Source organism: Penicillium daleae, assembly GCF_028827525.1.
Source record: "Penicillium daleae strain IBT 16125 chromosome Unknown utg000006l_segment0_segment0, whole genome shotgun sequence".
NCBI classification, from domain to species: Eukaryota; Fungi; Ascomycota; class Eurotiomycetes; order Eurotiales; family Aspergillaceae; genus Penicillium; species Penicillium daleae.
The window spans coordinates 1,027,342-1,054,723 of record NW_026623154.1 but is presented as its reverse complement, the minus strand read 5'-3'; the positions used below and the strand labels follow the sequence as shown (position 1 = coordinate 1,054,723).

At 41.5% G+C, this 27,382-nt stretch overlaps 9 protein-coding genes across 9 annotated transcripts; 4 read left to right on the top strand and 5 right to left on the bottom strand.

The window, feature by feature from the left end:
• Positions 1-281: 281 nt before the first annotated feature.
• On the top strand, positions 282-1,103 carry N7458_006115 (uncharacterized protein; the record flags this gene model as incomplete). Its single annotated transcript, XM_056909497.1, has 2 exons — positions 282-367; positions 440-1,103. 2 exons carry the CDS (start codon positions 282-284, stop codon positions 1,101-1,103), a joined length of 750 nt encoding a protein of 249 aa, XP_056765201.1.
• Positions 1,104-1,182: 79 nt separating this feature from the next.
• On the bottom strand, positions 1,183-2,295 carry N7458_006114 (uncharacterized protein; the record flags this gene model as incomplete). The annotated part of the gene is made up of 2 exons (XM_056909496.1): positions 1,183-1,786; positions 1,844-2,295. The coding sequence occupies 2 exons, from the start codon at positions 2,293-2,295 to the stop codon at positions 1,183-1,185; spliced, it is 1,056 nt and encodes a 351-aa protein (XP_056765200.1).
• Positions 2,296-2,549: 254 nt separating this feature from the next.
• N7458_006113 (uncharacterized protein) lies at positions 2,550-3,185 on the bottom strand (the record flags this gene model as incomplete). The annotated part of the gene is made up of 4 exons (XM_056909495.1): positions 2,550-2,862; positions 2,929-2,997; positions 3,059-3,099; positions 3,171-3,185. The coding sequence occupies 4 exons, from the start codon at positions 3,183-3,185 to the stop codon at positions 2,550-2,552; spliced, it is 438 nt and encodes a 145-aa protein (XP_056765199.1).
• A 1,106-nt stretch (positions 3,186-4,291) lies between these two features.
• N7458_006112 (uncharacterized protein) lies at positions 4,292-5,910 on the top strand (the record flags this gene model as incomplete). Its single annotated transcript, XM_056909494.1, has 2 exons — positions 4,292-4,867; positions 4,933-5,910. The coding sequence occupies 2 exons, from the start codon at positions 4,292-4,294 to the stop codon at positions 5,908-5,910; spliced, it is 1,554 nt and encodes a 517-aa protein (XP_056765198.1).
• Positions 5,911-6,317: 407 nt separating this feature from the next.
• N7458_006111 (uncharacterized protein) lies at positions 6,318-8,194 on the bottom strand (the record flags this gene model as incomplete). Its single annotated transcript, XM_056909493.1, has 3 exons — positions 6,318-6,499; positions 6,575-7,582; positions 7,645-8,194. 3 exons carry the CDS (start codon positions 8,192-8,194, stop codon positions 6,318-6,320), a joined length of 1,740 nt encoding a protein of 579 aa, XP_056765197.1.
• Positions 8,195-8,632: 438 nt separating this feature from the next.
• N7458_006110 (uncharacterized protein) lies at positions 8,633-9,509 on the bottom strand (the record flags this gene model as incomplete). Its single annotated transcript, XM_056909492.1, has 2 exons — positions 9,227-9,509; positions 8,633-9,170 (listed from the first exon to the last, which is right to left on the bottom strand). Exons 1-2 carry the CDS (start codon positions 9,457-9,459, stop codon positions 8,633-8,635), a joined length of 771 nt encoding a protein of 256 aa, XP_056765196.1. The 5' UTR covers positions 9,460-9,509.
• A 1,167-nt stretch (positions 9,510-10,676) lies between these two features.
• Positions 10,677-12,656, bottom strand: N7458_006109 (SANT/Myb-like DNA-binding domain-containing protein; the record flags this gene model as incomplete). The annotated part of the gene is made up of 2 exons (XM_056909491.1): positions 10,677-12,055; positions 12,254-12,656. The coding sequence occupies 2 exons, from the start codon at positions 12,654-12,656 to the stop codon at positions 10,677-10,679; spliced, it is 1,782 nt and encodes a 593-aa protein (XP_056765195.1).
• Positions 12,657-23,518: 10,862 nt separating this feature from the next.
• N7458_006108 (uncharacterized protein) lies at positions 23,519-25,200 on the top strand (the record flags this gene model as incomplete). Its single annotated transcript, XM_056909490.1, has 6 exons — positions 23,519-23,717; positions 24,235-24,321; positions 24,391-24,514; positions 24,565-24,778; positions 24,862-24,952; positions 25,013-25,200. Coding segments are annotated over 6 exons (903 nt in total), but the record flags the coding sequence as incomplete, so codon positions are not given.
• A 403-nt stretch (positions 25,201-25,603) lies between these two features.
• On the top strand, positions 25,604-25,978 carry N7458_006107 (uncharacterized protein; the record flags this gene model as incomplete). Its single annotated transcript, XM_056909489.1, has 2 exons — positions 25,604-25,715; positions 25,755-25,978. The coding sequence occupies 2 exons, from the start codon at positions 25,604-25,606 to the stop codon at positions 25,976-25,978; spliced, it is 336 nt and encodes a 111-aa protein (XP_056765193.1).
• Between the last annotated feature and the right edge of the window lie 1,404 nt (positions 25,979-27,382).

Here is a 27,382-nt window from a genome sequence, read left to right as displayed (position 1 = left end):
ACGCTAGTGCATAAGATATCACAGCGCTAAGGAGATTTTAAGTCACATTCCTCCACAGACTCTCACTTGCAAGCCGAAAACACGTCAGCAGGTTTGAAAATGAACAGAGCCGCATTTTGAGCCTAGCTCCTGGCCCAGGACCCATTTGTTTCCTCGAGAGGATAAATATCGAGTGGATGCCTAGGTCGTTTCTTTAACTCGATGCCCTTCAACCATTTTCTTTTCGGTGGCTTATATAATTTTCATTAAACCCCCTGCTGTAAGGCTTCTAAACAGGCAGAATGGCGACACGAGTTGCGAAATATTCCGTTCTTCCTGGACTTGATATGGCTCTGGAGACCCAGGATTTCCGGGTAAGTGGTGCACTGTACGAATTCCATCTTATCGTCCATTAGCATCCGTCCTATTTGTAAAGGACCCAGTAGCTGACGCCCTACAGGTACAACACGCTTCTTGATGACTCCGACCAGCCCCCCGTTTCTGAAGAGCATATCACAGACCTGGCGGAAATGTTCGTCCGTCACAATGCCGACAAGGTTCTTGGGATTCACTTGATCCACGGCCACTTCAAGATTCCCAAGAACACCGTCATGCTTGGGTCCAACTTCGAAAGCCCTCCCCTTCGCTGGACTAAAGTTACCGATATTGACAAGATTGATCCCTCCCGAGTCCACGGGCATATCTTCGCCCTAACTAAGGACGGGCTATGCGCTTATGAGCTACAGGACGGGCCTCTTCCTGACCTGTCTTGCGTTGACCCGGGGTTTTTTGACGAGTTCATTAACTACATTGTCAAGAAGAATCTTACAAGTCTCATTGGTCTCCAAGTTCTTGGGTGCAGTGATGGCTCCATGTCGGAACTCATTCTCGACCAAGGAACTGTCATGCTGGAATCGGCCTTTGTCAAGAACACTGTACCGACGCGTATCACAGGCTGGAAATTCGAGGCGAGCGGTCGTAGGCCACGCGTTTGCTCTGCAAATGAAACTCATGCAGTTATGACCTCAGGCAATCACAAAGTCTTCAATGCAGGGAAGCCTCTTCCTAAACTGGAAAATGTCGACGATCTGAAGGCCGCTCTTGCTGTGGTTGGGGTTATTTGATTTGTTTTAGTATTGCTCCCTTTTGTTGGTTATTGAATCTCCTATCCCAAATTTTCCATCGTATTCCAGTGCCTATCGTCTATGCTAAATCCGTAAACCTTGTAGCTGGATTTATCAACAGCCCATCCAGATCACGCATGTTATATGCTCCACTTTCATCATCCCGAATGGGTACTGGCTCCGGCATATTCGCGAGACGACTTGTGAAGCCACGAGATAGCAGTAGTCCTACAATTCTTGCTGCTTTGATAACTCTGATTGTGTCATTGCCTAACCCTCCAGCTTCAACTCTGAATGTGCTCCAGAATATATCCTCCAAAATGACGTAATCGTCATACCGGACCCAGCCTTTCTTGAGATGGACCTTACTTATCAGTCGCTGGTGAGAAAAGAGATTCAAGCCAAATAGTGCAATCTCTGCTTCGGCCCAATCCACAACCCCAACTAGATTGCAAGACATTTCGTTCACAATAATATTGCAGACACCAAAGTCTTTGTGAACTAGGACCATGGGAAGAGAAAAAATGGTGGGTAATGAGTTGAGAGACTCCTGAATTAATGGGTGGAAGCGATCTGGGAGAGAAGCAAGCAACAAATTCAGCTCATTTTTGTATCGACTGTACAAGTCGTCGCGGTATGTTTGACCAACATCTTGAGGACGTTTCCACGAAAGGGCAAAGAATCTAACATGGCGTCTAATTAGCAATTCGGTGTATTTGTAACGAGAACGCTAAGCATACTTCGCAATGTCAATTACAAGATTCTTGCGCCATGAAGAAAACTCGGGCGAGTTTTCGGGCACTTGACTGTTATGTGCCAGGATAAAATCCAAGTAACTAATGCCTCGGAGTCGACTCATGATGTAGATGGAAAGGGCTTCTTTGCTCTCTGTGGCTTCTCCAATATGTCCCATAAAAGTCACTTGAGGTGCAAAGTGACTGTAGATGCTCCGAGCAAGTTTCGCAATCTCCATACTTAGTTGGAGAGACGCAAGGCGAAATTGCACGACGAATTCGGCATTATTCCCCGCATAGACGGTATAGCTGCACACACCCTGAACGGCCACTGGAACGATGTTTCCACCAACATGCTCACTCGCAAAGGCGTCACAGGCTGAGCGAGTGGCTGTCGTCTTGTCGAAGAAATCTGCAATTTCTTGGTTAACAGAGTATGCGAGGTCACTGGTAGTCATGGCAGGCACAGGCTGCTTTGTCCAATATGATGAAATTAGAAATGAAGCAAAAGGTTGTAGCTAAGGCGAGGCAAGGAGGAATGGTAGCCGTATTATATACCCCCTATTAAGGTGTTCGACCAGCGTGTCAGGTGACAGAGCATTGACTTTGTCACACCGTCGTTTCGGACAAACAATTTTCCTGAAAATCGTCCTATTCTAAGCGGAAAACAGGTTGGTTGGTTTGAGATGTGGCCCAAGTGGAGCGGCATGGATTAGTAACCTGTCGCCCTCGGGTCGCAGAGCATTAGCGCTTTCGCGCCACGTGTAGAACAAGGGGCAGATTCGATGAAAAACAAGGACGGTACGGGATTCGCTGCACGGGATGGCTGCCCAGCTGATGTATTTTCGAGGCCAAGGTGTCGAATGAGGCGCTTTCGCTCCAGTGATAGAACATCATCTGGCTCGGGAGGAGCCGCTTCTTCTTCCTTGGAAGATAAAATATCGGTCGCGAGGACATCAAATTCAACATCTTCTACGTGCTCATGAGATTTCAGATGGGTCACGAAATCCTTGGGAATCTCAACACTGCAGGTGCCAGGGGAAGCTTAGTACTGTGATATGCGTGGATCACTCTGGGTACTAGGCACTCACGAAAATCCATTGAAGCTCTCAAAATCATCGAGAATATTGCCTCCATTGGCTCGAACGAATTCTTTGACCCTACAAAACAAAAGAGACAGTTAATCGGCAATTCACCAGTCTGGTGGATTGGAAGACGTACTGATTGACGTTCTGTGGTGGTACGCCTGCGTAGCATTCAACCTGTCGGTAGGTTGTTGAAAAGATTGCATGAGCCTAACGGACACGATTTTTTAAGGGATGCAGCTACTAACCAGATAGTTAGGCATTGTGCTCGATATGAACGTGGAATAGGAGTCGTCAAACACTGCGTAGGAAGCCTCCTTGCTTCAAGTGTCGGATATCTGGGGAAGTGAAGGCTTTAAATAGCTTACGGTAGAATCGGTAGAATAGCCTTCAAGAGCGTGCCAAACGGATGTTATTGGGGTGCGGCATGCCTCGATTCAGCCCCACTTAGTGTCCGCAGAGAGCCTTGTCACGCCAAGGAGTGTATAGCTGGCATCGACAACTATTTCCTGCACGCCAAGCACTACTGAATAGAAAGCCACTGCGGTAGTCCCATCACGTCACCTCGCAGTGTGTGACGCATAGGACAGATGCATGGACTCGGAGGGCGGTGACTGATTCTGCCGGGGAACCTGACTAACCCGATTGGGACTAGCGATGCCCTCATGTGTCTGTTTAGATGCGCGCGCGCAACCAGACTTAAAGGGCATTTAAAGAACTTAAGACCGTATAAATGTGCAAAAAGGAGTTTTCCATTTTTGAACACGCAGAGGGCCACTCTTTTTCTGATAAAAAAATCGTGGTCTTTTGAATGTTGAGCTAAATTTGACTAGTGAAAATGTTTGGGTGCTCCAGGATTGCAGTCGCTCCAAATGTGGTGCGGCAGGCGGTTGAAGCACCGCGACGCAGTTTCAGATCAATTCCTGCCCAGAATCTGATGATCCGCTCTGTGCGATCCAAAAAGGTGACCGCACAATTCTGCCGTGGTATTGGAAGCTCAGTCCAGTTACCAGCCGATGTGAGAAATCACGCTGGACCTAGACCTTTATCGGATGTAACCCCACAATACAACTTCTGAGCATGTCGAATGAAATCCTAATACAAAGTCCGGAATATCCGGGAACACCTACGTTTATTACATCATATGCATGTAATCACATGCCAGCACACGTCAGTATGCTTCTGTTTGCTAGATCTAACAGAGGGTTCTGAAGACCAAAAAGAAGTTTGTTGGGAAGCTATACCTAATCCAACAATCGACCCTATATTTATAGCTGTGCCCTTTGCAGTCGCCCTACACCTTCCGGTGCAGTTACTACAAATATCTTACTCTATATTCCTTTGATTTGCTTAACTCAAAAATATCACTATGATCGGAACATCTCCTGCGGAGTACTTCTTTATTCGGGCTTGCATCCTGTTCCTTCACAACATTGCACCTATCAGCACGTTATACTGCGTTCAATTACTCCTCGTTCAATTCTTTCATCTACCAGTTTATCTCGAACGCATACCCTACCCTATCCAAATCTGGCTCACTGCAGAGGCAGTCTTTTTCACCACTGTCTCCATACCGCTCAATTACGCTCTCCGCTATCCTTCTATCAACCACGGATCTATATCTGCAGAGTGCAGAGAGAAATTGTTTAGGAATTGTCATACGAATGTGCCAAATCCGGAGAAATATTTAAGTCGGTGGCTTATGGTCTCAGAAGGTGAATGCATCAAGCGCGATAACGTGAAAGATTTTATCAGATGGGCATTCTTTGGACCTGGATATACGCGGGAGCAGGGCCAGCAGAATGAGGAGGAAATCGAGACCTATACAACAGAAATTGAGAAGATGATTGGACGAAAACTGTCACCAGGAAGGATGGGTGTGAAAAGCCTAGGACAACTTCTAAATGAAGCAGGCGGCTCACATCGTAGTCTGTTGTGGTACGCTGTTAGTTATCTCTCTCTCCACCCTGTGTGATTGACCCTATCAGACTGACGTTCAAATTCACCTAGTGCGTCTTTGTGGTTGACACAATAATGTACTGCAAGATGTTGTATAGTGGATTCCATTTCCATCGCAACACGCTCTTGCGATTCTTTACCGTCTTTCCATGTCGCCCTCTCACGATACTCACGACCTACCGATCGCCGGCGCGGCATCTCACATACTGGCATCGACGGCATACATCCAAGAAACGGCTCCCCGTACTATTCATACATGGTATCGGAATTGGGCTGTACCCTTACACGAGTTTCCTCCGAGATCTCAACAGTGAACTAGGGACCGGGGCCACCAACGATAGTGAGGTTGGGATCATCGCACTTGAGATCATGCCGATAAGTTCTCGGATAACTCATCCGGCTCTGGAAAAGGATGTGATGATATGTGAGATCATGGAGATCATACGGTATCATGGGTGGAGCAGATTCGTGCTTGTGTCTCATTCTTATGGTTCCATAATCGCTGCACACCTCCTTAAGTCCGATCGTTCTACTCCGCTCATTGGACCTACGGTCTTTATTGATCCGGTCTCGTTTCTCCTCCACCTGCCTGACGTGGCATACAATTTCATAGCCCGCCGGCCAGCACGAGCCAATGAATACCAACTGTGGTATTTCGGAAGTAAAGACATAGGAGTTGCGCATACATTGGCAAAGAGGTTTTCCTGGGTTGACAACATCATTTGGAAGGAGGACCTCGGGATAAAGGTCAGAGAAAAACAACAGGAGGGTAGAAATGTTACAGTGGTTTTAAGTGGTAAGGATTTGATTGTGGATGCCGAAACAGTGGGGCAGTACTTGATGGGTTCAACAGCTGAAGGCTGGACAATTGACAAAGAAACAGTCCGAACATGGAAAAACAGGCCCTGGGTTGGATACGGGCTTGAGCTGCTGTGGTACGAACAGTTGGATCATGCTCAGGTCTTTGATTTTGAGAATACTAGGCGACCGGTCATCAAGGCGATCTCTGTATATTCAAACACAAACTGAGACAGTCACTTACCGACATATTCGTCCATAAGTAAAGAAATCAGGGCGAAATATGGTCTCGGTGTTCGTCACTAAGTTTGTATGGCAGCGCAGGCTTATTCATGCAGACTGTTAAGTCTACGTAATACGCAACTTTGTCGTTAGAGGTAGGGAGCGTGTGGGTGACCTTTTTCCCTTTTCTCTTGTATTACTGAGTGCCTGGATGTTTCGCAGCCGCATGTTCTTAACTATGTGATCGTTTCTGAATCGGTCGATTCTGGAGTAGAGGCCCTTGATTAACAGGACTGACTTACCGCTGCTGGGATTTGCTCATAGATAAATGCTCTGCGGCGTCTGCGAGTTTACTAGATAGTTAATTTCCACTTTGCAATGACATGAATCCTTTGGAATATGAACGGTGTATCGGGTCAGCCATCAGAGCCATTCCCGCTCGCCCTGCCAGTGATGTCCTGCCAGTTGGCATTAAAGCGTCTTCTAGTGCTAGCCAATAATCCTTCCTCCTCATGCTCCTCGGCATCTTCGTCGAGCTGCCTCTCGCCCAAATTCGGGGAGCGAAACAGAGACGTGAGAAAGGTGACAAGAGAAAAGCCTATTTTATTGATACATCGTTAGCTCGATAACCATTTGACTAGGACATGGCTATTTAAAGGAAAAGATTCCCTACCGAGAAAGAGGAATTGGGCCCAAAAGAACACGGCGCCGAAGAAAGGAAAATTCAGAGTGACGCGATTAAGGAAGGTGCTGCCAATACTGGGTGTGCAGACTCGCTGTGCTGCGGGGCTGTCTGCCAGTTCCGAGCATGGTTTGATAATATCTTTGTTGTTTGAGCAGCCCGGCTGGTCCAGCGGCGGCCCAGGAGCATGATCACAGAAAGTTTGTGGCCCGAATGTTGCGTACTGCGGAGCAACTACCATCGAAATGGAATAATTCAACGCTAAGATGATCAGCATCAACATAGCGGTCGCTAGGAGTAGAGCCTGGGGAGACGTGTGCCCCTGTCGGATTTGGAAGATTCTGATCCATAAGAAGCGGATTCCCACTGCAGCAATCCCGGCAATAGAACTGCAGAAGAAAAAAAGCACAAGCACGGTGAAAATAGCATAGTCAACGGGAAAGATGTTGGCGGATTGGACAAGAGCCCAGTTAACGGGATTAAAAAAATTGACGTGTCCGAGGATATATCCACAAAGGATCTTGCAGATCGAGTTTTTTGCTTTGTCAACTGAAGTCAAAAGCATAGATACCCATGTAATGGACGCGACCAAAAGTAGTAGAACGCCACCCAGGAGCTTGAAGGGACAGCAAATCGCTTCGATCTTGAACCATGCCCTCACCAAGCAGCTCCAACCTTCGCCCTGAGCTTCTTCTACCAGGTGTTGTCGCTGAATAAGCGTCCTCTCCTCCCGTGCAAGAGTATCGAGCTCCCTGCGATCATTGGACGATAGGAGATCGGGGTTCCCTCCGCAACGGCCTTCCAGCTGACGTTGCCGCTCACGATTTGTCTCGAGATGTACTGCCGTACTGGCTCGCAAGCGCGGGTTGGAGATTGATGGGGCGGTCTTGATCAAGCTGATTGGGAAGAAAGCGAGACCCGAGGAGGTATATAGGACATAGAGGCAGATTCCGATGGTCATCAGCACCCCAAGGGCAAAACTCAGAGCACGTTCCCCATCTGCATCAATTTGTATCAGCTTTGCGGCCCCAAGAATCCTAGGGGAGGTTGCGAATGCTCACGATTCTCAATCAATAGTTTCTTGAAGTAATCCAGCTCCACGCCATTCTTGTTCCTCGACAGTGGGACGAAAAATCCGACAACGAACAGGATAATCGCAATAGTAACGAATGACATGGTGTACTTGAGGGCGCCCCAAAGCCGCTGCCCAACCGTTTGCTGACCTGTTTCTGTCGCAAGCTCATCATATCCATCATACCAGAAATATGCAAATGGAATTCCCAGGAGACAAAGCACTGCATCCAACGAATACAGGAAATAATACACAACTGTCAAGGAGGAGGTTATTTTGTCAACCTCATCCTGTGTGGCCCAGTCTTTCCGCCGGCCAAGCTTGGACGAGGTTGTCGATGAAACAAGCGCCACATCCACCGGCAGAATAAGCACCGTCGCAAGAAGACTGGTGATCGCGATGACGCATGTAAAAGTCACAGATGGATAACGATCCCGAGGAGTTTGGTAAATATGAACAAACACAGAAGCCACTGCAAGCAACATAGCTACCACAAACGCATACACGGCCCAAATCAGGGATATCTGAATGAGTGCCATATTGGACAACTGCTTTTGGCGGAATTTTTTGAAGCATGGGCGATGTCATGAAGGATGGTAAGAATGGGAGGAATGGGTTAGCACCTAAAGCAGCACCTAGGTGTTTATGTATAGGAGTAGTTTAGATGGCGCGGTGGCTGAAGCCTGATGGATGACGATGCTTGTTGAATTCTCGGGCGCCTCTTTCGTCATCGCCCTCGGTATGGACTAACGCTTTTGGGACTGGCTGGTGTGCATTTTTGGTTACGGCAATATCCGGCCCTGGGGTCGCCCCACACCGATCTTCGAGGCTGCGTGGGCCGGGCACATGGTGGTTCAGGTTTCCGCACCTAGAACGAGCGGCAGTAGGACTGACTAGTTTCGTGTTGTTTCCCAGCTTGTTAAGCCATTCGATATTGTTGCGGGCCGCTTCCGCCGACTCTGCATTTTTAAATCGGATCACATGTTCTCGTCGATTTCCGCGAATCCTCCTGCACCGTGAGTCCCAACAATTTTGAATTCCTTCTTGGCCAGGATGTCTTCTGCGACCTCTGTATACTCTGGGTCCTGAGCAAGTAATGGCAATGTTTCATTGCCACGACAAAGTTGAGCGATAGTAAGAGCCACCGAGTGCTGGATTATGCAGCCCATCACATTTTTCACCTCCGAGTTCTCATCCCAAGAGTCGTGCTGCTTTTTTAGCCATTCAGGCGCGGAGCGGCAAAAATCACCGAGCCCGAAGCAGAGAACTTTCTTCACAGTATTCGTACCGAGTACATCTTGGACCAAGGCTGCCAAGTCCTTGCAGGTCTTGCTATTCTGCCACAATAAGTGTTTCTCGTCAAAGACTTGCATAGGCTGTGCTATAAGCTCTCGAAAGTTTCGTGCAGTCTGATTGGTCCAATCCACAATGTAAGAGCATAGGTAAGTTTCGATTGGGCCGTTGGGTTGTGCTTTCACAAGTTGCCAATATTCTTGGTACTTGACATGGGGTTTCCTAGGGAAATCTTAGATTGCAGGCTGAAACTGGGTCAGAATACCATACCCACGTACCAGATAGGATTCTGTACTTGGAACATGGGATTGGAAATTTGGATTATGCTTCCATCGATTCGACGGACTGAAAATCGCTCCATCGCATAGGATTGGCGCAATTGTTGTTCTATGTCTTCGAGATCCTCTTTCGTCCAAAGCCTGGTACCAGAACTGTACAGATCTGCGGCTCTTTGGCTACTGATCCGCCAATCTGTGCACCCGTAGTCGAGCGGTCTTAGAGTTTGTGGCATGGTCTCGTAGCTGCTGGTCGAGCAAGGGTGAGGAACACACCATGTGGTGAATTGCTGGGAGGAAAAAGCCCAAGATTGTTGGAAAGGGGAGAAGTTTATTCGTGTACAAGGGTCAGAAAAGAAAAGGCTAGGACTGAGCTGTGATACTCGATGATTGTCTGCTTTTGTGTACGGGTACCAATGTCGGATACAGTGACAACGTTTGCTTTGAGGGATCAAGAAAAATTCGACCACCGTGGAAGCTCTGCTGCTGACTACTTAACTGCTTAAGTAACTTACTAGGTAGGTAAGGGGGTCAAGAAAAATCAAGGCAGGAGGAAAAATAAAATTCCGATCACCGCTTTACGGGGCAGTCCTAGTCGGGGGCCACATTAAATGTTACACCACATTTCACACCAAATCTACACCGCCTTATACCCTATTGTCAATTGGGACGAGCCCCTGATCCCGATTCTCTGCATTTTGTCGTGCGACGCTCTGCAGCACGGTCTTACCTATCATATTTCCGAGCATCCTGCTCCAGTAGAAGTATGGATAGGTCAAGTATATAATTGCTTTTTATATGGTCGATATTTCAAACGGAACGCGTCATATATCTTACTGCTTACAGTCTCCTTCCCCCAGCGATGACTTTGTTGATGCCTGTAGTGCAGCGATAATGCTGTTCAGGACCTCTCCGTATTAATTCATCGACACTTTGTCAACAGTGAATTACGTCAAGTGATTGGCTGGTCGGGTCGGTCCGGCCCAACAGCCAGGCAGCAGATCACACCTTCCAGAGAAGCAGCGAAAAGTCCACATAAAATTTGCAACCGCCTTTACCTCTTCCTCTCTCTTATGGAGAGCTTACATGACGGTGTATTGGGGCGCTAAGCCGGGAACGGCAAAACTATCCGGATGTAGTAATTCACAGGTCCGCCGTTTACATTTGCTATTTCTGTTAGTTACTTTTGTAAATGTGTTTAGTTCCTCTCCATATAGTAGTAGGCTTACATAGATAGATGAATATCTAGCTATGGCAGCAACATAAATTAGCTAAAGAGAGCAGGGATAGTAAGGGATGAGAACGTTCACAAAGGATGAAGCAGCACCTGTTTGATGGATGTTGATTTGAAACATGGTAACGTTCAACTCGACCCAACATGCTAAAGGTGCTGGACACTGGTGGACTAGCCTCTGTTTTAGATGATATTAACACATAACAATACTATGCTCAATCAAACTGGGGAATAGCGGTCCACGATTTGCCTGCGCCGAGGTGGACCATATCGCTGTCTTGCCACACCTTCGGTGTTTTTACGCCTAGCACCCGCGGCTTGAACGGCCTCGCAGGATGTGCCTCTGTACGAGGATCCGCTTGTCACGTTGGAATTGCGCCCAGACCCCCCAGAATTTCCAGCTTTGCTGCCCTTGAGGCGTGTACAATAGCGCACCTGTAGGGAACCTACAGATCTTCCAGGGAAATACTCTGCGATTCGCTTCCACGGCAAGCTCCGCTCTTCCTTCAATTCAATCAAAAGCCGGTCGTCCTTAGACAGGGCTTGGGCTCGCCCGGTTGATTTCCCAGCGCGGGACCCTTTCCGGGAGGGTTGCTCTGAATGCTGGTTGCCAATTCGGTTTTCACAATGTGCAGACACGCCTGAATCCCGAGAGCGGGAATGCTCTTCCTGGTCTTCAAAGGTAGATGGCATAGACGGCTGGTGGGGCTCCTCTGGAAGGAACGACATAAAATAGACATGCCGAGGACCGTGAGCTTGAATACGAAGAATCCCGCGTCCGAAGATCTCTTGTGTTTTACCCAGGGTGACGTCTAAACCACCCACTGAAGGGTTTGGGGATTGTTCATTGGTCGATGCTGAGGTGCTTTCCATTGCCCTCTTCGGTCTCTTCCGTGGGCGTCCTCTTGTCTTAGAACTGGATCCACCTGAAAATGGTGAATCTTCCTCTGTCAGTGCGCGTGTTGCCCGATCATGGTTAAGACTGCTGCTATCGCCGCCGCCCCGACGACTGTGATATCGTGCTCCAGTTGGAGGATTGGTCTTGGTACTTGACACCAAGTCATCGGTTCGGCGGGCTGGGATGAGCACTGAAACGGTAGGCAATCGCTCTGACCAGGCCGCGTCGATACTTGGTTGCGGACGAAGGGAACGGGTGTGAGTTAAAGGGCTTTTCGATTGCTCGAGCGGACGAATTCGCGGTCCGAACCGGGAGAGTGCAGTCGCTTGACTCTCCTCGGTGAGTCTGCCTCTTTCATCATTCCCCAGACCAGCCTCTTTGACCGAGGGGCTACTAGTCTGCACACTTTGCACTGTGGTCATCCCATCCCCCCGGCCTTCCACCCGGTCTCCGGAACTGTCTGGCCCAGCCTTGGTGTCATCCACGGCTGATTTGTGCCCCATGATGACTCCAGCGATAGGCCCAGCTTGAGGATGTCGTACACTTTCCAGAATATCCGGCGAGGGTGAAGGCGATGCACGCGTATAAGGAAAGCTGACTTCGGGTGAAGTAGAATCCTTGTTGGTCTCGTAGCAGGTTCCTAATAATGGAGTACTATCTCGATGCAATTCAAGCTTTTCGGTTGGGTCAAAGGGCGGACCTATTGTGTGTTAGGGGAATAAGCTAAACAAAAAGATGACAGTCGTGCCTACCAAAATGATGCAAATCTGGTTTTGCTGGTATGGAAACCGGGTCTGAGTCACTAACAGCCTCTACGAAAGGGCAGTGGTCTGGATGCTCTGGTAGATTAACATTAGTGAAGTTCTCTGATCGGCACTCCATAAGCAGTCCGACATACCTGGAACCGAAGACGTGCGCTGGTCTTGAGGCCCATCGGTATCATTTCCGTTTGGGATCCCTGAGTCGCGATACAAGGTCAGATCCGCCTCTCGCGTGACCTGGCCGTTCTGCGCCCTAACGATCCTCTCTAATTCGATATCAAATTCATTGCAAACGGCACGCAAATCATGGTCTTCTCTCGCAGGAGCCCTAAATCGCGGGGACACATCTGGCCTAGCATCAGAAGCTAGGGTAATCGTCGTCCTAGGGGAAGGCGCCCTGGGTGGAATTGCACGCGAAAGGGCTCGTGAGGCAAGAGGAGTCTCATATGGCTTCCAGCAGGAAACAGGGAAGGTACATGGAGGAGGCTTTGCAGGAGGGGGTTGAGAGTAGAAGGTAATGTTATCAAGGCTGATATTCATGGTGTCGAGATTCTCAGGAAGAAAAATGAAGTATACTGTTTTGCGACAGAGAAAAAGGAGAGGGAGTGAGAAGTGCTTATAAGGTATCTGAAGTCACTTCTCAGAACGAACGCCAAGTAGGGCCGCTGCTTCTCGGCATCGCCACACGGAGGTTGCAAGCACCAACATAATTAAACGGGGCGAGAACGGGAGATCCGTAGTGGTCTGGACCCATAGGCAAGGAATAGTCAGGTCGTGATTCGCATTGTTTAGCGTCATGGCCCCTTTCCATGCCCGGCACTGGTCTCATCCGCATGAGTGGCAATGCAAAATGATCCCAGATTCGCGGAACGGATGTTTGGGATTCGATCGCACTCGTCGGATTTCGAGGACATATGGATGCCTTCATCGGCCGGTTTTGTGGACCAACCCCTTCGGTCTTCCCGTGATCGGGGCCAGCAATTTACAGCCACACAGAGTCCTCATAATCTCCGGTCCAAGCCGTCCCAATCCCGTGCAGGAGCATCGTCGCCCTGGTTACAGTCACAAGCGTAACATAATCATCATCCAACCAACCGGATCTTTTCGCAGCGACTTCGATGGAGTCGTCATGCAGGCTGCTACTCAGCCTTCTCGTATGTGATCATTTGTAGTTAACTCAGCGGGACGCTTGAACGCCTACAGCGGACGGAGGACACCCTGGGACACATGAGGCATTTCTGCCATTGGCGTTCAAGCTGCGCGGATCAGGTGCAGATGATTAGGTGCAGACACCGCACGCGCGTCGACAAGTCCTCGCTTCGTCTCAAAAATGAGACATGGCACCTGCGTGGGCCTTCGGACAGGTATAGAACATGAGGGAATTCTGCCATTGGTATTCACGCTGCGCTGAGTGGGCGCAAGCCCATCGATACGTCATCGCCCTCGACTTGGAAATGAGCCATAGGCCCCTGTGCGGAACTTTGAATGAAGGAACGCCTTGGAGGGTTGGAATGGGGCGGACGTAGGCAACCGCCAACGCCCCAGTAGACAATTTCGGGGGCGGGCCATCCAGGCAGGCGAGGACATGCCAATGGTCATCTCGCACCCTCTAGGAAAGATCAGCGATTCACGCTCGCGATGTCAACTATGTCGGTGGACGCCAGCGTCCCTTCGCAGCGGCATGAGTGGGGGGCGAAGCACACATTTTTGGGAACGGTCATCTCCGAGAGGGTCAGGGGTCGGAGCGGTGGCGTCCGACCTTAGGGGACCGAATTGACGAGGAGCGTAGGACGTGGGAAGGAGCCATCGTCGAGCGACGCACCAGCGGGATTATATAGTTGATGGGGGTGGTGAAGGCGGAGACGTGCAGCAGTTCCCGTTGCGGGATAGCGCTGGAAGCCATGCCTGATCAGGGTGACGCTAAACCACTACGGGCCCACGACAGACGGGCGCTAAACCCAACATAGGGGTTGCCAAAAACGGCCGCCCCCTGGTAAATACGAATTGTCCTCTGTTTCCTAGTTAGAATAAACAAGTTTGATATCTTTTCTATCTCAAGTAGAATCACCGGGTATAGTAGACTATCTAAATCAACCTTCTACTGCTTAATTCTTCTGTCTGATTAGCCGATTATGATCTATCTTGATTCGTCTCTCTTCTATAATCGTGGTACTAAGATTAGTATACACGAACGATTTCTTCTACGGTCTTATACACCAGACGCATTTCCAACAAGTATAAATAGTAATAGAATATAGAGATTAGTAGAGTAGATAGGATCGATATATATATATACTACTATAAGATAGCTAGATATATATCTTCCTAAATCTCCCGGAGGTTAGCTAGATTCTTTAGGTCTTTAAATATCTCTCTTCTAACGTTTTTTTATTAGGAAATCTACTAATTACAGTTTAGTAGGGACGTATTAAATATTAATCCTTTTTTATTTAACCTAATCTCTGATATAGTGATATTGTATATCAATATGCTTCGTCCCTTTATGAAATTCAGGGTTTTCGGCTAGCTTAATAGCTGCCTTATTATCTACTAAGATAGTAGGTTTGCTAGGCGTATAGCCTAGGCCTAATCTATCGTTTAGATAGTTAAACAGGTTAGCTAGATAGATAGCTTCCTGTATAGCTTCTTTTATAGCTATATATTCGGCCTCGTAGATAGATAGGGCTACTGATTTTTGTAGTATCGAATTCTAGCTTACTATATTATTAGTAGCTAGATCTCTAGATAGGCTAAATATATAGCTAGTAGTAGATTTTCTACTATCGATATCGCCTAACTAATCAGTATTAGAGTAGCCTTTTATATATAGGTTTTTCCCTATGCAATCGTAGTGTAGGCCTAGATTTAGCTGATATTATAGATATTACTATATCTTCTTTAATTTAGAGATATATGATTAGTTAGGATTGCTTATATATCTTGAGTAATAGGCAACTAGATAGGCTATATTAGGCCTAGTCTTTAGGCTAGTATATAGTAATAAGCTAATCTCTTTTTAATAGAGATTAATAGTTTGCTCTAAAGCTTTTGATTGATTTTTTCTTAGATAGATCCCTGCTTTACCCGGCGTTTTCTTTAGCCGTTTGCTACTAGTAGTAGCGAATTTTGATAAGATCTTTAATATATAATCATTTTGATCGATAGTTATCGATTGATCTTGATAGTTTAGGCTAATATTATTGCCTAGGAAGGTAGCTAGTTCGCCTATCTCTTCTAATTGAATATACTGCCTAGCCGTAGTAGCTAGCTTATTAATATAAGCTAGATCTTTGTGTATAATAATTATATTATTAATATATGTGATGATAATAGCCTGAGTTTTGCTATTTATATATATACCCTCGTCGATAGGAACTCTATCGAATCCGAGGTTCGCGATAGCCTTTATAAAGAATTCAGACTAAAGCCGTAGTGCTTGCTTTAGGCTATATAGGGCCTTCTTTAGGTAGCAGTACTTATTTTGATAGGCAGGGTCTCCTAGCCTATATAGGCTAGTTAGCAAGATAGTATATATATCACTATCGATATCGGCGTGTACGAATACGTTTTTAACGTCGTATTGCCTGATATACTATTTTTTATTTATCGCGATAATTAATATTATATACTAGGTTTCTATTCTAGTAGTAGTAGAGAAGGTTTCTAGGAAATTAATACCTAAACGTTGATTAAATCCTTGTATAACCTATCTAGCCTTATAGCAAATCGTTTTATTCGTATTTATAATATAATTAGCCTAGATGCCTGTAGTATTTTTTATAGGCTTCTTTTTAAATACCTATCTACCCCTAATAGGTATTACACTAGGGGGTATATTAACGATTTTATAGGTTGCCTGATCTATCAGGCTTTGATTTTCGTCCTGATAGGCCCTATACCACTTATTCCTTTTAGCTGATTGTATAGCTTGATTAAAGGTAGAGGGTTCTTGATTAGTTACTACCGATAATATATAATCGGTAGGCTGATCGTTGATAATAGTTTTTATAAAATCTCTTAGTAGCGTATCTGATATAGTATATATATCTTCGCTAGTAGATAGGATTTGGATCTCTATCTTATGAGACGGATCCGCTGCTATAGCAGCTTCCTTACTAGTAGTTTGCTTAGTAGGTTTACTAGCTGATTTGCTAGTAGATAGGCTAGTAGATTTACTAGTAGATTTACTAGTAATCTTCTTTTTAATAGGGTTTACTACTTATTTAGTAGTTCTTTTCTTAGTAAATCGATTTTCGTTTGCTTTGATTCCTGGCTCCTGATTAGCTAGATTAGATTGATTTATTAGGAATCTACCTTCTAAGATAGTAGGGTCTCTTAACTAGACTATCTTCTTCTACTTTAGGTTATATAGCTTATAGTACTTCTGCTTACTATAGCTACTAATAATAGCTATAGATTTTCTTGGCGATAGCTTACTAGGTAGGTTTTTGTTTATATGATAGTAGGCAATAGATCCCTAGGTCTTTATATACCTAATAGCAGGTAGGCGCTTGTGATATATCTTATAGGGTGATTTTAACCCTAGAGCACTATATAGGGTTATATTATATAGATAGGTAGTAGCTAATAAGGCTTCTCTCTATATATCATCTTTTAATCCTGTTTAGATTAATAAACATCTGACCTTATTCATAAGTATTAGGTTTATACGCTTAATTAGGCTATTTAGCTCTTTTATATAGATAGGCGTAGTTCGGTGTATAATACCGTATCTTCCTAATAATATATAGAAGTTATTATTCACGTATTTAGTACTATTATCGGTAAATATCTCTTTAATCTTCTTATTAAGCTAGTTTTTAACTAATTACTTATATAAGGTAAATTTCTTAATAGCTTCGTCTTTTAATCGAAGTAGAGATATATATAGATATCTTGATACTTTATCAAGAAACGTGATATAGTAGCGATAGCTATTATAGGTCTTAGGGCTAATAGGCCCTCTAATATCACTATATATTCTTTCGCCTATACCGTATTCGGTAGTAGAAGTAGAAGATTTATTGATCTTCCTATTATATTTTGACTATATATATATTTCGTATATATTTTGTATATAATCTCTTATCTCTAAATCAGATAGAGATATATTAGCCTAGCTTAATAGCCTTTATAGTAGTATTAGGCCTATATAGCCTAATCTATTATGCTAAAGCTTTAAACTAGTAATATTACTAGTACTTTAGATAGATTAATCTTGATCGATTATATTAGATAGATCTTTTAATTTTAATTAGCTAGAATCTTCCTTATATAGCTTTGTATATATTATATATAGGGTAGTTCGATATAGATTATCTTGCTTATACCTAATCAGCATAATATTTTAATATTAATCGAAAATAGTGGCCTTTTCTCTATTAAATAGAGATACTAAATTTTTTAGTGTATATATACTTAATATATTAATTCCTAATTGTGGGATATAGAGTATATTAGTCAATTTATAGACTAGATTAGTATTCGTCTAGAAGATAATATCTCTAGCAAGATCGATAGATAATCTTTGTATATTTCCCTATATAATAGTTTTATTAGTTTTATATATACTATCAAACAAATCTAATTTAGATACTATATATATAGTAGTAGCTATATTAATAATAAAAATTACTTTTGTAGTAGAAAGATCTGAATTTATTAGATTATATATACTTTCTATAGTAATATCAGAATTAGTTTCTTAGTTTGTTTTGATAGGTAGATAAATTACCTAATCGGTTTTATACGAGAACTCATCGTAGAGTAAGAGACTTCTTAGTGTATTCACTATAGATTTATTACTTAGATTTGAGTAGTCTCTTATTAGGTTTTGATTATCAAAGATTAGTAGGCTATACCTAATTAGCTATGCCTCTGTTATAGGTATATTATAGTCAATTTGACTAATCGGTGTATAACAGATATTACCGTTAAGATTAGTAAGATTATTAGCTAATAGGCTAGTAGGTAGTAGGTTGCTAGCCGAGGTTTCTTTAGCTTCTACGGGGTAATTAGTTATATAACTAGTAACATAGATTTCTTCCTTGTTAGATTACTTATTAAGTATTACTATGATTATCTTCTTTTATTAATCAAATTTTTGATAATCGATTTAATTAGATCTAGGCTAATTTGCCCTAGATCTCCAATTAGCTAGTCTACTAGAAGGATATAGATACTAGTAATCTAATACTATATAGCTTCGTATATTATAATACGTGTAATATTTTCCTGAATTTGATAGTTTTTTCTATAGTTTTTTGCTAATTCGACGATTTTGATTAGCCTAACGATTTAATTAGTGATTTACCTGATAGTTAGGCTTATAATTAGCCTTATAATTGCTTTAACGACTGCTTTAACGATTGCTTTGACGATTGCTTTAACGATTGCTTTGACTAGCAGCTATAAAAATTTACTTGCTTGATTGAATGTGACCGCGCGATTCGTTAATTAGATTAGCGAATAGCGATTTAATCGAATAGGAATTAGAATCTCTACGAAGAGATTAAATAATATTTTGAACAATTAGTATATAACTTTGATCGAGATTATTCAAGACCTATACAAAAACGATTTGCTTAGGGAAATCGATTCCTAGGCTTACTAGTTCGATTAGCAGGCGTCTTATCTTAGTAAGATAATTATATATACTATCGAAATCGCCTAATTAACTATTAAATAGGCTTTTTAATATAAGGAATTCGGTAGTAAAGCCTTTAGGTCGATATTAGGTAGCTAAGGTAACCTATACTTAGTAGGCCGATATAGTATCTCCTAGCTAAAAGAGTAGGCTATCTTTGTATAATAGCTTGATTAATGATAGAGTATCTCGATTAATCTAATTAATAGTTTTGAATTTATTAGATAGGATAACTAGCTTATTCTAGCCTATCTTAGAGATAGTAGGGCTAGTAGATCTTCTAGGTCTACTAGATCTTCTTCCTAACTAAATCGTAGTGTTTCTATAATCAGGCGATCTTTAATCAGGTAGTAGAGTAATTGCTTTTTTATAAGACTAGTATTAATTAGGTATCTAGCCTTACTAAATAGTAGGAAGCTTTATGTAATTATATTAGATTATATTAATTAGTCTCTCTTGATTAAGAATCGCCTTAATTCGGATAGACTAGGCAATATAATTTCCTTCTCCTTTAAGAGGATCGATATTATGTTTATTAATTATTTTGAGTTAAAGAAGCTTGATTAAATATTTGAAAAATGATTGTTTTTGTCAAGAAAGTCGAGATTTCTTAGTGTTTCGTATAGAGAAGTAGACGCGACCGGTAAAAATCGAGTATAAATTTTTGAAAATAAGAAGTCGGAGGAGCTTTTTGTTTCTCTTTAAGAGAGAGAAGTTTCTCTTAAAAGTAAAGTATTCTTCGTTGAAGATAGAAGATTGAAGAAGTAGTATAAGCCGAATTAAAGTAGGATCAATTCGGGCTTATAACCTATGAGCAAGCGATACTACGCAGGTTAGGTAGAGAGGAAGTAAGATTAATTAATCTTCTTCCTTTAATTGAATAGGAAGGATAAAATCAATTCGGCTTAGAATTATAAAGATAAGAGAAAAGTAAAGTAGGACTAAAGCTTAGTTGATTGTATTGAATCTTGCTTGTTTTTCTTGAACATCATTATTATCTTGGTAGAGAAAGCAGGGCATATTTATAATCAACTTGTCTCTTGTATATGATCGTTCTAGATAATGCATGATGATCTCATGCAGATAGATCTAGATGTATAGTGGTCTTATGTAGTAGCTGTTTGATCGGTGGTTGCTTGATTGTACGATGTCATTGACTATAGTGATGATGTAGATCGTGTTATTGACCGTAGTGATGATGTAGATCGTATACTGTTGTATACGTCTTACTTGATGTTATTGACCGTAGTGATGATGGTATAGCATAAAGCTTATAGAGATTCAGCTATCTTGTATAGGCCTTATGAATCTGGCTTGATGGCATGACGGTTTAGGCATCTTGCCCTATATCTTATATAAACTTATAAAGACTTTACTTCCTTATAGTTAATTAGACTACATAATTAATATAGAACTAGGTAAGGAACTACTATTTAGTCCTATTTATTCCCTTTCCGTATACAAATTAAAGATTCTAAAAGAATATTTAGAAGAGAATCTAAAGGCTAGTCGGATTAGACTATCTAAGAGCTCTACTAGAGCTCCGATTCTTTTTATACCTAAGGCTAATAGAGGTCTATATCTTTATATAGGTTATCGTAGTCTTAACTATATTACTATAAAGAATCGTTACTCTTTACTACTTAATCGTATTTAAGGAGTAAAGTTCTTTTCTAAGCTTAATATTAAGGATACGTATTATTATATATAGATTAGAGAAGGAGATAAGTAGAAGACTACCTTTCGTATCTATTATAGCTATTATAAGTATTTAGTAATACTATTTAGATTAACTAATACTCTAGCTACCTTCTAAAGCTATATCTATAACGCTTTATATAATTATCTTAATATCTTTTATATAGTATATCTTGATAATATCCTTATCTTTTCGAAGACTAGAGATAAGTATACCTAATACCTTTATTAAGTCTTATAGTGCTTAAGAGAGGCGAAATTATATACTAATTTTTCTAAATATACTTTTTATTAATTAGAAGTTAGTTTCCTAGGATTTATCCTTAGAGTCGACGGTATTTCGATAGATCCTTATAGAATCGAGATAATCCGGAAATAGAAGCTTCCTAAGACTTACTATAAGATTTAAATCTTCTTAGGATTCTATAATTTTTACTATTATTTTATCCCTTACTATTTATTAATTACCTACCCTCTTACTAACCTATTAAAGGGTAGTATAAAAGGGAAAAAGCCTAGCTCTATTAAATTAAACCTAACTAAGAGGATAGCGTTTAAAGGACTTATTATAGCCTTTTAAGTTATAACTCTACTTTATTATTTTAACCCCTTATTACTAATTTATATTAAAACTAATACTTCTAATTATAGGATAGTAGGGATTTTGTTATAAATTAATAAGTAAGGACGTTAGTACCTAATTACTTTCTAGTTAAAAAAATTCTCTAGAGCCGAGCTATATTATAGTACTCTAGACTAGGAGCTTTTTGCTATTATTAAATTATTTAAATACTAGTAATAATAAAGTTTACTCTATAACTTACTAGTAAAGACTAGTCCTTAATTAGAGATAATTCTATTAGGTAGCCTATATTTTAATTTAATTATATTATATAAGAGCTCTATAAGCTCTACTATATTAATATCTATTAAGATAGTAAGGAAATAGGCTATTTTCGTAAAATAGTCTATAATAATAAGAATAGCGTTAATATAATACCTATTAAAAATAACTTTAGTTAAACCTATTATAAAATCTATAGTAGTCTTACTCTAAGATCTTTTAGGAATTAGAATAGAGGTTAACTTACTATAAGATCGATATCGATATATAGTAGTAATATTATTTAGAAGATTTAAACTATCTAATTAAGATATTATTAGATTACTAGAATCTCTAATCCTTTATAAAGTAATCTTACCTTAATAGAAGATAAGTAAGATAGTATCTTTTTCTAATACCCTATAATTTTATAATAAAATACGATCTAGAGAAGACTAATCCTACTAATAGCCTTTCCTATTAAACTAATCCTACTCTTAAGGATACTTAAGATAGTGATTTTTTAGTATCTCTTTATAAGTATTTAGCTCTCGAACCTATATTTATATAGAGTATTAAATCCTCCTATTCTATTACTTTAGGTCTACTAAAGCTAGAAGATATCTCTACTTTAGGTCTACTAAAGTTAGGAAGTAGCTCTTATTCTACTATATTAGGTCTACTAATACTAAGAGCTATTATTACAGATAAGCCTTACGAATTATTCGCTAATAGTACTCTTATTAATAACTTTATATATTTATTCTCTAGGTTAAATAATAGTAAAGATACTAGGCCTTATAGCTCTAATACTAGTAATAATAGGCCATTTCCTTATCTAGAGGCTTCTTTAGTAAAGAAGATAAACTATCTTATATTAGAATTATTAGCTTGCGACTAACGAATCTCTAGTACTTTAGTATAGTCTATATATGTGAGCAAGCGATGCTGCGCAGGTTGGTAAAGAGGAAGATAAATTAAAGATGATTAAATAAGATCGATTGATCTTTCTTCCTCTTGATTGAATAGGAAGGATAAGTTCAATTCGGCTTAGGATTATAAAGGTAAGAGAAAAGTGAGGTAGGACTGAAGCTTGGTTGATTGTATTGAATCTTACTTGTATGTATTGAATATGATTGTCATTATTTTGGTAGAGAAGGCAGGGCATATTTATAACCAACTTGTCTCTTGCATGTGATCGTTCTAGATGATGTATGATGATCTCATGCAGACAGATCTAGATGCATAGTGATCTTATGCAGTAGCTGTTTGATCGGTGGTTGCTGGATTGTACGATGTCATTAACTGTAGTGATGATGTAGATCGTATACTATTGTATGCGTCTTGTACGATGTCATTGACCGTAGTGATGATGGTATAGCATAAAGCTTATAGAGATTCAGCCATCTTGTATAGGCCTTATGAATCTGGCTTGATATGCTGCATGACGGTTTAGGCATCTTGCCCTATATCTCATAATATACTACTAAGAGTAAGTTTATACTCCTAATACTATATTAATCTACGTTATTTTATCCTAAGTATCTAGAAGAATAATAAGTTATATATTCGACTAAAGCGTACTAGGTTATTACCTAAATATTAGTTCTTTAGATATAATAGCGCTCTTTATTATAAGAGTTATTTATTCCTTCTAGTAAGAATCTTCGTCGGAAGCTTCTTTCTCTCTATTATAAAGATCTATTAGTAGGCTATTTTAGTACTAGTTATATAGAGGCTCTCCTTAAGTATAAGTTCTATTAGATTTAAATATATAAGGATATTTAAGACTATATTTCCTCTTATATAGTCTATTAGTATACTCTATTAAACTAGCAGACGGCAAAAGGGCTGCCAGAAATGGCCGCAAGTAAGGCCGTTTTAAGCCGTCCATTTGCTATATTTCCCGCCACGTACCTCGACATCCGCGCACGCCTACCTATTTGTCCCCCTCTGGCTGCCGCCTATGTATCCTCGTCTCCACCCACCGCAGCCAGCCCGCAGCTAACAGGCTAGCTGCGGTCTTAGGGACCGCCGCGACACGGCCAATCCTGATTCCCACGCCTACTCTGTAGCAACCTTTTTTTTCTAGCTTAAAGATGTGTTTATCAGAAGATTTATTTAAATAGACGTTGTTCCCCGGCCCCTGTTAACTAATTACGTTAGCTCCCTACTTAGTTTCTCACGTCTACTCGCACGCTCCTCTATAATTCTATCTATCCTATAGTACTATAGCCCGATCTCGACGATAGGCCAGGTCAGAATCGTATAATAGTGATTCATAGACTAGAGAAGATAGCTCTAATAATAGCTGCGACGAGTAGTACGATACCGACCCGACAGAGCCTGATTTCGATAAGGACTAACTCAAAGATCCTAGTGATATCGCGTAACTTTTTGCAGATAATAAACACTCTGCAGAGTATTACCTATAGTAACTTGCTAAGTTTAACGAGTCTATATATATAAAGGAGGACTATAGCAAAGGAACTACTACCCTTCTTGATCAGGTCGAGGCTTGTTAGAAATAGTCAGTCCTATTCCTTCGTAGACCTTGTCCCTCTTTTAATCCTTTATTTCCCTAATTCTTTTTAGATTCTATATATATCTCCGTAAGGATCCTGAAAAGGAATTCCGAAAGCTATCTATTACTATTTTATATACTTTTCTTAACTAGGCCTTAAATTTGCGACGAGGTAAAAATAGAAGACGATTGCCCGGAATTAAACGAAAGAGCTCCCTAAAGACGTTTTAGAAGGTTTTTCGGCTAGTCTTCGAAAGAGCAACCTTAGAAAAGATTAGAAGTTAGATAAATCGACAGATACGCCGGGTAAGAAACAAGTCGCGCCTTAGCCCTAAGGGCTTCTCTTCTTTTCTATACTATAGATAAATCTGATTGATATTATAGGTGATCCGTAAGTTAGTCCGAAAACATAAACTATCTTAGAAAGGCCGCGAAAAGTCTACTATATTTATAGAGGACTTAACTATAGTCGTCGAAACGGCTAGTAGTACGACGAAGAAAAAATTCGGACACGGTCGGTATCGTATCGAATTGTGCCTTTTCTTGTAATTAGCTAGTCTTACTACTAATCGCCTCTAGGCAGTTCTAAGCTTGCGCTATTGCTATATCCGAGTTAGTTTGCTCCGAGACCCGCAGGGTAGGCCTTATAGAATCTTGATCGAATTCAAATTTGAATATATAAAGGGATTCCTTAGCGTAAAGGATAAGTAAGATAGATCACGATTATTCTCGTTATAGCTTGCTAACTGTTAGATAGAAATACATATATTCTACCGGAGATTATTTTTGACCTATTGCTTGTTCTTAGTCCCTATATATTCTTGCTAGGGCTGCTTTTTGCAGACTATACCTTTAAGCGAGTTAAAGGAGAGGAAGTTCTAATATCCGCCGAACAGCTTCCTCGCTTATATATCCGGGATAGCTATAACGAGCTTCTATTACTGCTCGATCCGGCCTTAGACGATATACCGGTTTTTCGGTAGACTAAGCGAACGTTACAAGGAATCAGGATTTTAGCTAATAAATATTTACCCTACTAACCCTTCTTCCCTAGGTTAAAAATATTAGCACTATCACTAGTTTCCGACAAGTTGCTCGTCCTTATAGCCTTCGGTACGGGGCTAGGAAGGCGTTAGATAATAGCAGTATTTATTCCCCTATATTATCCTTATAAAATTTCTAGTAACTAACTACCTATACCTAAGGGGCCGTAAGTGATTTACTTCGTAACTTAATTATATACTACGCTAACACTTGTACCTTTTTAAAGTACTACCTCGACCGACGGATTAACAAGAACCTTCCTGCTATTATCCGAGGCCTAAACCTAGATAACGATATTATATATATAGCTTATCGAATAAGCCGGATAATTAACCCTAACCGCCCCTAAGAATTAACAACTACTTAATCTATCTTAGTTAACTAATAGCCTGAAATTTCTACCCTTATCTAGCGTCGCGATGAACTTAGCCGATAGCTTAGCCGTCCGCTTTCCTAGTACTAGGGAAGTGCGAAATACTAAAGCTATCAAAAGTTGAATCAAGAGCTTAGTAGTGCTAGGGAACGGGCTAGAAACGCGCTACTATTATAGCTTTAGTAGAAATATAATAAAGACTAGCCTATATTAGAAGTATAGCGGCAGCTATCGGAAACTAAACTAGTCGAATCGGTAACAATAAAGCTTCGGTATACCGAGGAGCTACCCGAGCCTTAGAAACGGCTGATTAAGCGTCTTCTAACCCTGCTATCGCCGATACTAGACTAAGAAATATACCGGCGTACCGAAGCTATCGATGCTATTACTACTTACTATTAATTCGAGGAAGGTACCACGTGTCGTTTGCTATAGAACAAACGGGCTGATTGTGGTCGAGCGCCGTTATCACGAAGATCAGAAGCCAGAAAGTGAAGCGACTAAGGTCCAGACTTAATCATCAAGCCTAGTCGAAAATGCTATTCGATCTATCATAAATAACCATCGACCCTTATTTTGCTTTATTTGTGTAGGGAAGCAAAACCTAGCCCTCAAGAAGCGCGTGCAACAATTCTTATCATATAGTGATGTTTCGAAGCATATCAAGCGAAAGCATCTACAGAACCTTTTATTAAGCACCGTCATTGTCTGTAATGTTTGTGATAAAGATTTTGCAGAAGTTATGCACTTTTAGCGCCATGCTCATGATTCTCATTCGACTGTGACTGGACCTCTATAGAGCATGGTGTTATAGCGTGGACTTGTACTTGCTTATTTTTGTGCCTAGAATTTGCTAGAGCTTTGAATTCAGATCTTTGGATATAATAATCCCCTATACGACTGGGTTCAAATGTAGTGAAACAACAGTATCAGTATAAGAAACGTCCGAGAAATAGCTGGTTAAACGTATTTATTTTGATTCCTAGCGCAATTCTACGATGACCTGTAGTGAGGAGAGAACTAGTTCTTCTTTTTCACTCCAGGTAGGAACGAGCTTCAAGAAAGAACAGATAATGGCAAAGGATGGCAGAGATACATCCAGGAAGAGCGTTACTTTCTCCTTAGGCAAAGTTAGAGCGACACGCTACGGCACTAGTCCTTTCAGGTTTAGCACCGCAGTGGATTGGGTATCGTACCTTATTATAGGAGCGCGTTGCCAATGGCTACCACTTTCGCCAGGAGAGTACAGTACTTGATAAGCCTATTATAAATTCATCGCTTATTATCGGTGCCGGTTCTGGTTTACCTCTCACTTCGGTTGTATTTCCCAAGAGGTGAAGCCTGTAAATTTCTAGTAATTCTGGCTTTCACCCTCGTTTTCGGCTTCACCTTATCAACCTCTAGGCGACTATCACTCTTAGTAGGGTGAAGCGCATATCTAGTTACTATACTAATATAGCTGTTGAATATTATAGGTAATATGCAGTCTTCATCTCCCGTTATGCTCTTGCTGCTAATGCGTGAGTAGAGTCATATACTCTAGTATTACTTAGTTCGTTGTCGGCAAAGACCGACAGAAAATCTTTATCTATACGGCTTTGATAAGCCTATTCCTAAAGGAGATCCTCTAGCCTCCTATAATCGAAGAAATAGATAATACACTCTTTAGCCGTTACTTCGAGCTTATATATTCTAGTAATTACTCCGTCCCCTCTCCGATTTACGAGTCCTATAATTATTAGCGCGGTAATACCTTATCGACGGAATTTGTAAGACGATAGGATCCTTGTGAGATATAGGGCAAGATGCCTAAACCGTCATGCAGTATATCAAGCCAGATTCATAAGGCCTATACAAGATGGCTGAATCTCTATAAGCTTTATGCTATACCATCATCACTACGGTCAATGACACGATCTATATCATCACTACAGTCAATGACATCGTACAATCAAGCAACCACCGATCAAACAGCTACTGCATGAGATCACTATGCATCTAGATCTATCTGCATGAGATCATCATGCATCATCTAGAACGATCACATACAAGAGACAAGTTGATTATAAATATGCCCTGCTTTCTCTACCAAGATAATAATCATGCAAGATATACAAGCAAGATTCAATATAATCAACCAAGCTTCAGTCCTACCTTA